Source organism: Coptis chinensis, chromosome 5, assembly GCF_015680905.1.
Source record: "Coptis chinensis isolate HL-2020 chromosome 5, ASM1568090v1, whole genome shotgun sequence".
NCBI lineage: Eukaryota > Viridiplantae > Streptophyta > Magnoliopsida > Ranunculales > Ranunculaceae > Coptis > Coptis chinensis.
This window is the reverse complement of record NC_141460.1, coordinates 97,808,219-97,820,068: the sequence shown is the minus strand read 5'-3', so window position 1 is coordinate 97,820,068 and position 11,850 is coordinate 97,808,219. Positions and strand designations below refer to the sequence as shown.

At 36.8% G+C, this 11,850-nt stretch overlaps 1 protein-coding gene and 1 long non-coding RNA gene across 2 annotated transcripts; one reads left to right on the top strand and one right to left on the bottom strand.

Moving 5' to 3' along the window:
• The first annotated feature begins 1 nt into the window (after position 1).
• LOC147500728 (uncharacterized) lies at positions 2-448 on the top strand. The gene is made up of 3 exons (XR_015196504.1): positions 2-38; positions 129-207; positions 293-448. It is a non-coding gene; the product is annotated as an uncharacterized LOC147500728 (long non-coding RNA).
• A 9,359-nt stretch (positions 449-9,807) lies between these two features.
• Positions 9,808-11,708, bottom strand: LOC147500727 (uncharacterized). The gene is made up of 3 exons (XM_086562347.1): positions 11,571-11,708; positions 11,405-11,473; positions 9,808-10,277 (listed from the first exon to the last, which is right to left on the bottom strand). Exons 1-3 carry the CDS (start codon positions 11,706-11,708, stop codon positions 10,191-10,193), a joined length of 294 nt encoding a protein of 97 aa, XP_086418473.1. The 3' UTR covers positions 9,808-10,190.
• Between the last annotated feature and the right edge of the window lie 142 nt (positions 11,709-11,850).

The following is an 11,850-nucleotide window of genomic DNA, read 5'->3' as shown; positions in this document are numbered from 1 at the left end:
GGTCTTACCCATTATAGCACGCAAGATAATTACTATTGGTGAGCATACTATATACTATATGTCATGTATCGGCTCTTTACAAAAACATTTGCAGTTTTTTAATTTAAAAGCTACCTCTTTGTTTATAGGTGTACCCTGTGGAGTTGGAATAGTCCTCAAGTACATATAAATGCTCGACAAGATAATTACACAACTAGCAACACACAGGTTAACTTCATTAACATAATGCCTTTTTTTTGGTAAATTAGTTTGTATGATATGCACTAATAATTATATTTTGACTAAATTACAGGTGGTTAAATACCCCTTCGAATATATTTATTCGCAACATGGCTGATCAACAAAAATCGAATTGAACAGCTTATTGAAGTGTTTTTTCTTATTGAAGTTTTTTGTCAGACCTCGACCTGTATTAATCTAAAACAAAAGAAATATGTTACTATTCTAATTTATATGCGTTCATTCCTTTGATTTTCTCCAACTCGATTTTGTTGTTGAGTTTTTTATTCAACATGGTACCTCTGACATACATAAGTTTCGTCTATTGCAAGCAATATTAGAGTTTTTAATACCAGTCCAACAATTTTTTTTTAATGAATAACACTATCATTTTTCTCATTACCTGTTTTTTTGTTAAATTAGTTTGTGGGAAATGAACTGATAATTATGTATTGACTAAATTATAGACGGTTAAATACCTCTTTGAATATATATATTCGCAACATGGCAGAGTATCGAAAATCGAATCGAACAAAAATACAACTAGCGTATTAAAGTGTTTTTTCCTCATTGAATTTGTTAATTTTCTTTTCTAATTTACATGTCGTTCATTTCTTTGATTTTCTCCACACCAATTTTTCTTTCCTAGCACGTGCAACGCACGTGCCCGTTTACTAGTAAGTTATAACCAAAGTCTGGTTTAGGAATCTGTATCTAGCTTCTTCCTCACTTATTAATATGTAAGATATAGTCAGTCTGATCCCTAGTACAATCGATATGGATATTTATTCCAAAAGAGAGGGATAATGCTATGAAAACATCAGCATGCTGGCACAAAAATGCAAAGTTTACGGGGATATAATGCCTTTCGGCCTTAACGAGTCTAATTCTTGAGCAAATAGATAACAGACATACCTGTGCATAATACGCGCCCCTCCCCACGACAACCAATACACTTTGTTGTTGAAATCCCCACCATGCTTGCTGAAACCTCTTTGTTTCTGCCCACAAGTCTGGATGAATCTTCCCACCGATTCTCTCCAAGAAGGAAGACACGGTGGTGAGATGCCTCAAATTCTGCAACTTCATTTTCCTTTATAACGTTCTGCTTTATCTCCAAAACTTCTGTCACAGAAGCAACTGAAGCTCCATTTGTACTTTCCTGGCAGAAAAAGAAAACCTCTTCAATCGTGACATAGAAATTGAGCAATGCACCACCATAGATTAACAGTGATATTCTTCAGCTTTAGTGCATAAGGGTTATTTATGTTATGTCAGTGAATACATCCGAATTACAAGCCAAAAGTAGATACTCAAAGCCTTTGGATTCCATGAGACGTACATTAACATTTTAAGTAGTAGAAACAGTAATGTTGTTCATGGGAAGAGCTACGGAAATTTTCAATCAACTAGTTGAACCGACAAAAGGATTTCCTTCTACTTTTACATCAGTGCCAAAAAACTATGTAAAATGATGTTCCCCTAATGTTGTATTCAGCGTCATTGCTGACTTAGCTGTATACCTTTCCAAAGCACACCATACAAATGTCCCCATCGAAACCATCTTAATCTTAGCAGGATGCATTGGTCCGGTCCTGAACTTGGTACCTGAGGCAATGGGTTTGTAAAAATCTTCACTTCTTGAACATCAAAGTACAGTAGTTCTTGTTTGCTGCAAAACGTGTGCAGGTTTTGGGTGTTCCAAGGGTTACTATTCACTAATATAAGACTTCAAAATGGACAATTCATGTCGCATTTATACATATCTGTATGTGAAGTTATGTTTCCTCTTAAACTATCCATTGAAAGATTAGGCTATTCTTGTTTTCTACTTACTATCTTAAAACCTCCAACAATATCTTGAAAGGTAAAAGAGACATATATGGAGATACTTTGCTACATTGCAGTGGAACAGGTACTAATAAACGACATTCCAACAGTATAGGTAATAGTATCCAACAGCAGGCAGCAAGACATTGTAGGCCAACTATCTAACAAACCATGAAAACGCCATTAACAAGGTTTCCACGATAGATTAACTAAACAAACCTCTCTAACTCTGATCTGCACTTACATGAAAGTTAGGATCAACTGCTCCTTGCTCCATAAATAACTTTTCCAAGAGTTCAGCTGTCATAATTCCATCCTCACAAGCACCTAATGAGGCCTGTCATTGTTTTCCAAGTAGTTAAGTTACATATTGGTTACTAATATCATTCCTTTTTCATTTTTTCATTTGTCCTTTTTTTTTTCTTTTGTGAAAAACAGGATTGAGTTCCCATCATTTTGATTTTATAAAGAAAAATGACAGAGCAAGCAACAAATACACCACTCACTTGCCAAGTTTTTACAGCACGTTCAGTCCCACTCGAGAAGCTAGAAAACTCCATATCTTCCTCACCTGAATAAAATCCCAGGTTTTGTAATGCTTCCTGTCACGATCACACCCCTATTAGAATCCAAATTTTACTTCAGAGATTTAGGTTTGGACACTTTCAACTCATAGGTGAGAAACCAAAGAAATTGATGTTACCACCATAACAAACTTGGGTTACTCCTGTCGAGTATACACCCATTACTATGACATTTTAACTCTATCCTAACTGAGATGCCATCCGGTACAAAGTGTAAGCACAGACAATTAAGGATATTTGTTTTATACATATTATCAAGCGCATTTTCCCTCTTGCATAGTTGGTCACAATCAAGTTCTTGTCCAAAAAAACGTCTCCAACTTTTCATCCTCACGATTTACATTATATGAGACCTCTTCTGGCTGGTTCAAATAGTAAAATGCGCTAAGCATCACCTTTACATTTAATATTCTAAATCCTTCAACAGTGAGCGATGCTTTTAAATAGCTGGCTATAAGAAGATATGTGATTATGAAAGTTTCAGATAGTTCGCTCCTTTCTACATATAAAAGGCAAAAAAAAGTTTATAAGCAGCTACAGAGATCTGACTACTGCAGAAGTGCAGAGCACCAGGTAACTAGTAATAACACTATGGTCACAAAGCATCATGTCAATCAGTCTTGACTGGCCTCATTTCTGTGGTTATGTTAATTGTCCTTAGATTTTTATTCATAACTGCATGCTACATTCCAATGTACTTCTCATCTATAGCAAAATTCGCTCATGAAACTGTTTGCGCAATTCTTTTTCATCTGTAACAGTTCTTATAAGTGTCATAAAAAATTTATATGGAATTATTCAATTCAAATTATATATAAATAAAGTCAATCAACCAAACTCGCCTTGAAATTTCTTAGCGGAAATGCAAGCAGACCTGCATTGCATGAACCTCCACGCCTTCCGAGCCTTTCCTCAAGGACGAAATCCTCTTATTCTTCGTCTTTTTCATCTCTTCATTTACGCCGCTATCGAAAGCCCTCATTTCCTTCTCTGACTCCAACATCATAGGAATAGGACCTGACCCACTCTCCGAAATCAAATTCTTATTCACAGTACTCAAATCCACTTTCTTCAAAACCTTAAGAATGTTATCTACACTCGATACATTCTCCGAAACTGAACTCGACTTCTGTCTTTCTAACGCTTGCACTTGTTTTTTCAAATGATCAATCTCTTGAAGAAGTGATTCTCTTTCGGCACTCCAACGTGTTTCTTCACGTACCCATCTTTGTTCTTCGCCTATCCATCTTTGTTCTTCTCTTAACCAACGTATTTCTTCTCTTTCCCAAGAAGAAGATGGATTATTCAAAGAAGAAGCAGAAACTAGTGAGAAGCATCTTGGTTTGTGAATATGGAATGAAACTATGAAAGTGAGTTTAGTTGTGAAGGGGTGTGAAGTCTGTGAAAGAGCATGGAATGAGAAGGTGGTGGTGGAGCATGTAGGAGAAGAAGAGAAGAAGAAGTTGCCATGGTGAGAGGGAAGGAGAGTGAGTCAAGTGTTTTGAGAGATAAGATAGTGTTCGTAGTGTGAATTATGAAATGAGGAAATGCGCTCCACAATCCACATGTTTCAACTTTCGACGCGAAAGTTCTGCAAGTTACCATAATAACCTGCCGATATTTTCCCTGTCAAAAATTAATTTTTGACTGCCAAATATATCAATGAAATCTGCCCAGTCTAACCCAGGGGTGGAATTTGGGTCGGGTTAGCCCAAGTCCAATGGGTTAAAACCCGATTTTTGTTGGTTTTGGGCTAACATTTGTCCGGGGTTAGTCTTGTAAAATCAAAACCCGAATCAATTTCGAGTTGGGTTCGGGTTAGAATATCAAATAACCAAAAAGCCCGAGCCCGTCTGTCTGCATATATGTACGTGTATATTTCATTCCTTATATTCTGTTATATTGTTTCCTTATAAAGATTTATTCTTGTCAAAAATAAGGTTGAAAATATCAATTTTAGAGAGAATAATTGAATCAATCAGGTTAATTTCTCTTTCAAATAATCAAATCCCTTTAATTTAGTTAAAATATTGAATTTCAGTGTTATTTATTTCTTAATTTATTTATTTAACAGTAAAAAGACGTTCAGTTCTATACTGTTAACATTGAAACCCGAGAAACTTGACCAACCCGAGTTGAATTTGAGTTGAAAATTTAAGGACCGACTAGAGCGTGGTCTCGGGCTCGGGTTGAAACATTTGTAATTCGGGTTGGGCTCGGATTAGGCCTCAACCCGATCCACCCCGCCCGAGTTCCACCCCTCTCTAACCTTCCGCTCTCTCAATTTTTTGAACCATCACACGAGAAAAAAAAACAAGAAAGAAAAAAAATAAAACCCAACCAGGCAACCAGGCATTTGGACAGACTCTTTTCGTTGTATTGATGAGTCTGGGAAGTTAGTTGCAAGTCCGACTTGGTGATGATAAACATGTGCAGGTATTAAAAGTCTGATAAATGATGTTTATTATGTTCCTGGCTCATAACTTGCCAAGTGGTCGGTCAATTGATTCAAAAAGGTTTTCAAGTTTTATTTAATGGTGATGCATGTGAAATCAGAAAACCCAAATCTGGTTTGCCTCTTGTTAATCTTCAGATGACGAAAAACAAGATGTACGTTTAAGGCTTTGGCATTTACATTATGACCATTTGCATTCTAATGGACTGAAGCTATTAAGACAGAAAAAATTGGTGGTTGGGTTTGCCTAATTTATTGATTGTGTTGATGGTGCATGTGAAAGTTGTATATATATATGGGAAGCAGCACCGGTTACCATTTCCAGTGGGTAAAGCTTGTCTATGCAGATATTTGTGGCCCGACAAGAACTCTATCCTTCAATAAAATTTTATTCTTTACAATCCATAAAATTATTGACAAGCTTGTTTTAGAATTTTGTCTCAGTTCACTAAATACACCATACTATATCTAGTTTTTCCAAAATTTTGAACCGAATGAGTGAACAAACTGATGTGGCACTCATTAGGCAGGGGTGCAGGCAGGGGTGCGTGTGTATTTCTCCAAGAAGTACTGCAAATCAAGGTCTCTCTACTTGCCACGTCATTGTGTTCACAAGTTTCGGTTCATTTTTTGTGTTGCTGTAGAAAGACTCATTTCAACATAACGCCATTGAAAGCTTTTAAAACTTCAATAATTTTTCGTCTAAAATGCAACTATGCAAGTTAAACTTTTTTTTTTCTCTCTTAAAAAAGCCAATTCAAAATTCAATGTCATATTCATACTTGACAAGCTCAGAACAGGTCATTTCACTGTCGAAGTTCTTATATAATGCCCATAACTCGCCCTTTCTTGGGATGATCTCGTACTTGTGTATACCACAGACCTTTGCTTCTGATTTATGAGAGAACATTCGAGAATCACTTAATTGAGTTAATACAACTGTTTTACCAAGTCTAAACATTCCACAAGCAACGGGCATCTCCTTTTCAAACCATTGTTGGACGCCTTTAGGTGCCCCGTCTGGTTCAAGCCATGTAATAGACAGTTTAAAATCCGGAAAAGTTTTAATCCAATTTATCTGCGCATAATTCTTTGGCATTGCATCAAATCGGCAGTTCACTGCCCAGATCCCCAGATCTGATGATGCTGAAACTTCCATGGCTTTCTGTCAGCTTCAAAATCATAGTGTACTTTATATCCAAGTTGGGTACTATCACCTTCCGGACCTTGGCCATGCTCTGAACTTTCTTCTTCATCTGAATCAAGTACCACAACGGTGACCTCAGTTTTCTCAGCCACTGATTCTGGGTTAAGCAGGGAGCACTCCATATCAACTTCCTTCCATACTTCCTCCCCTTGGGAAACAGCAACTTCTTCGGGAGGAATAGCATCACCGAAGGGAGACCAATCCATATCAACTTCAGGCTGTTCTGCTTCCCATTCTGAATTGTTGTCAAACAGAAGCTCTGTAGCTTCTTCTTCGTCTGAATCAAGGATTATGATCGGAGTGCTCTGACGGTTATGCACATTTTGACAGCCAAAACCTTGCAAGTCTTCAGCATGTGATCTATACGGAAGAGGGTCAAGGAATCCAGTAGGCAAATCAATTCTTCCTCATCCAAATCAGAAGAAGAGAAGCATGATGAGCCACTGGTACTTAGGTTCTCCCTGGTAGTTTCTTGAAAAAGAGCGCAAAAAGAAGTTAGTATAATTTAAGAGAACCAGAGAAATACAAAGGAAGAAGACTAAACAAAATTCCAAGAGCAGCAGCATAGGAACAGTAAATGGAAACTCGTGATCACATAATACAAAAGAAAACACCTTTCTTTTTTACAAGAAAAATAAAATAGAAACACAAATTCCGTATCAAACTCATGCAGTCTTAAACCTAATGAAATTCAACCGAAAAACAGAACCAATGCCTAGGATGGAAGAGAAGTATAGATGGATGTTTCCACTTTGACCATAAAGATAAAACTAACTGTAAGAAATTTATGCAACTTATCACATTTCTGCATTATTGAATGTACTGCAACTAATATCTATTGTTGTTATAGAACTTTGCTCAACCTAAAATGAACTGCACTAGTACCTAAAGATATGTGCCCACTCATACACATTATTCATAACAAAATCTAATTTATTAGGCGGAAGAAACAGTGTATTAACTATTAAGTCACTAATTAAAACACCTAATCATACACAAATGAGGTTTAAGACTTTAAGGACACACGTGCCCACTCACACGCATTCTTAACATAAATCTAATTAGGCTGAAGAAACACCATAGTCTGATTACAAATCAGCACACCTAATTATACATAAATCATGTTTAAGGATACCCTCCTAATCGGATCTCTCCCTCTTGAGGTAGAAGTGAAGGGGATGTGTTATCGGCTTCTATTTCTCAAAAGCAGCAGGCCTGTGCCTGTGCTGAAATTTCAGCACACTACATATAAGAAGTTAGGGTTTTAACCCAAAACAAGAGAAAAAAAATCAATTTTGAGAGCCACCAAAATTGAGAGAAAACCTTTACAAAGAGAAAGTTTGTAAGGAGAGAGATACAAAAAGAGAAATCTAATAAGTGTTGGAGAGACTTGAGAGGAGTGATTGTAATCATCCTTCCCAATCTTATAAAGGATTTGCTCTTGTGGAAGTAGGCATTATTAGCCGAATCACGTTATATCTTTTGTTATGTTTTTACTCTGCATTGATATTGCTTGTTGTGGTTGTTGATTCCATAGCTTAGGTTTGTGGTTGTTGGTTGTAGTGAAAGCTTAGATTTGATTAGAGTTTAGAGTGTCCATATACAAACAATCTTAGCGGAGATCGATTGACATCGTTTTCTCCAACAAGTGGTATCGGAGCCATGGTTAGATCCATCACAAAGGTTGTTGTTCCAAACTTCGCTCGAAAGATGTTTGATTAAATTCCTAAAAAGAGATTTGAGTTGAAATAGTTTGTTGAGATGGATCATTCTATAAATACTCGCATGACTATTCTAAATAGAAGTAACTATACCATTTAGATAGCCAAGATATAAGACTTGCTTTATTGTAAGGACTTAGCACAACATATTGAGAGTGGAGGAGTAAAACCGGATAGAGTATTCGAAGCTGATTGGAAGACGCTTGATGGAAAAAGAGCACTTGTGTATGAATTCATGTGAAATGGGTCTCTCCAAAGGTTTATCTACAATGAGAAGAACTCAAGCACCACAACTCCTCTTTTGGGATGGGTAAAGCTTTACCGAATAGCACTTGGCATTGCTAGAGGGTTGGAGTATTTGCATCGAGGTTGTAACACCTGCATTTTGCATTTCGATATAAAGCCTCACAATATCCTTCTAGACGAAGACTTCTGTCCCAAAATCTCCAACTTCAGGATGGCTAAGCTCTATCCAACTAGAGAAATTAGTGTTGTGTCCATGGTTGGAGCTAGGGCTGGAAATGGTACGGGATGCGATCCGAATCCGACCATATCCGAATCCATTTTAACGGATATGGTTTCTATGTTTGTGACTAGAATCCGACCCGAATATCCGAAAACCCGAATCATTTTAACAAGATTTATATTTTGATGCCTAACAATTAATTTATATATTACATTTATATATGAAAATCATTAAAATAGTGTATTTTTTTGTGTTTTTTAATGGATATGGATATCCGAAATCCGACCCGATTCCAGATGGATCCAAATGTGGTAAAGAGTTTTGAGTGAGAATCCGACCCGAACCCGCTCCATTTCCAGCCCTAGTTGGAGCTCGAGGAACTATTGGTTACATTGCACCTGAAGTTTGTTGTATGAACTTTGGTGGGGTTTCTCACAAGTTGGATGTTTATAGTTATAGAATTATGGTGTTAGAAAATATTGGGGGAAGAAAAAACATCCATGCAGCAGCAGAGAACATGAGTGATATATTTTCTGCAGTGGAAGTATAATCATCTTAAACCAGACTTTAATATAGAAGGATCCAGGGAGATACTGAGATGTTTGAGGAAGAAACGACCAAAAAGATGATCGTAGTGGCCCTTTGGTGCATACAAAGTTCAAACACACCCAACAAATCGGCCATCAATGAGTAAGGTGGTAGACATGTTGGAAGGAACACTGATAACTTGGTAATGCTTCCTAATCCTTTTCTTGATCCATCTTCACTATTTTTCTTCTTTGTCATTATAAGAGTTAGTCTACTGCCAAATTTGGATTTGTAGGAAGATATAGTGTCACACTGTCACTACATTAGATGTTCTACTTATGAAGTTATTGCCAAACTTATTCAAAACCAAATAAGTTTGGCAAAACCAAATAAGTTGGCAAAAGTTATCTGTTCTATTTCTGTTTTCATAATACAATCTACAAAACCTTAATGTTGTTACACAAATTTTTGTAGTGTGTTGTGGTTAACGTATAAATGTATGATCCAAGTTCTCAATTCTAGACTTTGATTCTGCAAGAAGTCATTGTGGAGACTTACAGGACATGAAACCCTCCCCGCGAACCCCACTCTTGAAGTCTTGCCAACTTCACTTCAGATACCATCTTGAAGTCCCAGCAATGACTTCCTACGATTATTGTTCATCTCAACGTCACTACTTCAATGACAAATTAGACTAATTTTTAGAAAGCAAAACTTTAGCTCTGCAGTTAAAAATAAAAATTGCACAAAACTATATCTGTAGCTGCAACGTCAAAGGATTCAATCTCATGAAAAAAAATCAATGAAAACTAGGTTGCTTTCAAATGGCAATGTAAACACATGTAGTTGAAACACGGGAGGTATACGGTAATCTTCCTTCTGGAGAGGTTCCATCAAAGCCAATTCCCATTCTTGAGAACAAAACGGAGAAGGACATAACTATGCTTTAAAATATTTATAAGAGATAAATGCCCTTCGGCCTTAACAAGTCAAATTCTTGAGCAAATAGACAACAGACATACCAGTGCATAATACGCCCCCTCCCCGACAAAGCAATACACTTTGTTGTTGAAATTCCCACCTTGCTTGCTGAAACCTCTTTGTTTCTGCCCACAAGTCTGGCTGAATCTTCCCACCGATTCTCTCCAAGAAGGAAGACGCGGTGGTGAGATGCCTCAAATTATGCGTCTTCACTTTCCTTTATAACATTCTGCTTGATCTCCAAGACTTCTGTCACAGAAGCAACTGAAGCTCCAGTTGCACTCTCCTGGCAGAAAAGGAAAAGCTCTTCAATTGTGACATAGAAATTGAGTAATGCACCATAGCTTAACAGTGATATTCTTCAGATTTAGCACATATGGTTATGTTATGTCAGGGAATACATCCAAATTACAAGCCAGAAGTAGATACTCAAATCCATTGGGTTCCATGAGAAGTACCATTCACATTTTCAGTAGTAGAAACATTTATGTTGTTCATGGGAAGAACTACGGAAATTTTCAATCAACTAGTTCAACCGACAAAAGGATTTCCCTCTACTTTTATATCAGTGTCAAAACACTATGAAAACTGACGCCACCCTAACGTTGTATTCAATGTCATTGCTGACTTGGCTGTATACGTTTCCAAAGCACACCATACAAATGACCCCATCAAAACTATCTTAATCTTAGCAGCATGGATTGGTTGAGGATCCTGAACTTGGTACGTGATGCAATGGGTTTGTACAAATCTTCACTTCTTGAGCATCAAAAATACAATAGTTCTTGTTTGCTGCAAAACGAGCAGGTCTTGGGTGTTCCAAGGGTTGCCATTCCTTAATATAAGACTTCAAAATGGACAATCCATGTCGGATTTATACATATCTGTGTGTCAAGTTATGTTTCCTCTTAATCTATCCATTGAAAGGGAAGGCTATTCTTGTTTTCGACTTACTATATTAAAACCAGTAATAACACTATGGTCACAAAGCATCATGTCAGTCTGTCTTGACTAGCCTCATTTCTGTGGTTATGTTAACTGTCCTTTAATTATTATTATTCATAAGTACATGCTACATTCCAATGTCCGACTTCTCATCTATAGCAAAATTCACCAAAACATGAAACTGTCTGCGCAATTCTTTTTCATCAGTAACAGATCTTATACATAAGTGTCAGAAAAAAAATTATATGGACTTATTCAATTCAAATTATATATAAATAAAATCAATCAACCAAACTCGCATAATTAGTGGGAAAAAAAAAAAGGAAACATACTAAACCAAACATTAAAACGTCCTAATTAGTGATGATTCATTTAACGAACTCAAAAATGAAACTCATAACACATTTGTATATACGATTGACAAAAACTTTGATCATGGAGACCTAGAACCAAATCAGATGCGCTAACCTCGCTAATTGTAGACGCAATAGTTCTACCATCTTGATCACCTTCTCTAACAACAATCTCCACCTTAGCCTATATATACCACATGGTCACCATATGATAAGAGCAGAAAAATTATCAAACCATGAGCATTTATAAATATGTTATGATGAAGGGGCGGCGTACTTACATCAGGGACTTCGTCACAGAGATCTTTAAAAGAGAGAGCTAATTGAAAACCTTTCAACCTAAGTGACCTTTGTTTGTTATTGTTTCTTGATCTTGTTAATGGGAATACATGAAGAAGTATGAAATCACAGATGAGCATTTTCGCCCACTGTGCAATAATGGTTTTAGATTTCTCCGAAACTGACCAATCTCTTGAAGAAGTGAATTCTCTTTCGCATTCCAACGTGTCACTTATTTCTTGGTTTGTGAAATATAACTTGGTCTCAGCCGCTGGGTTTTAC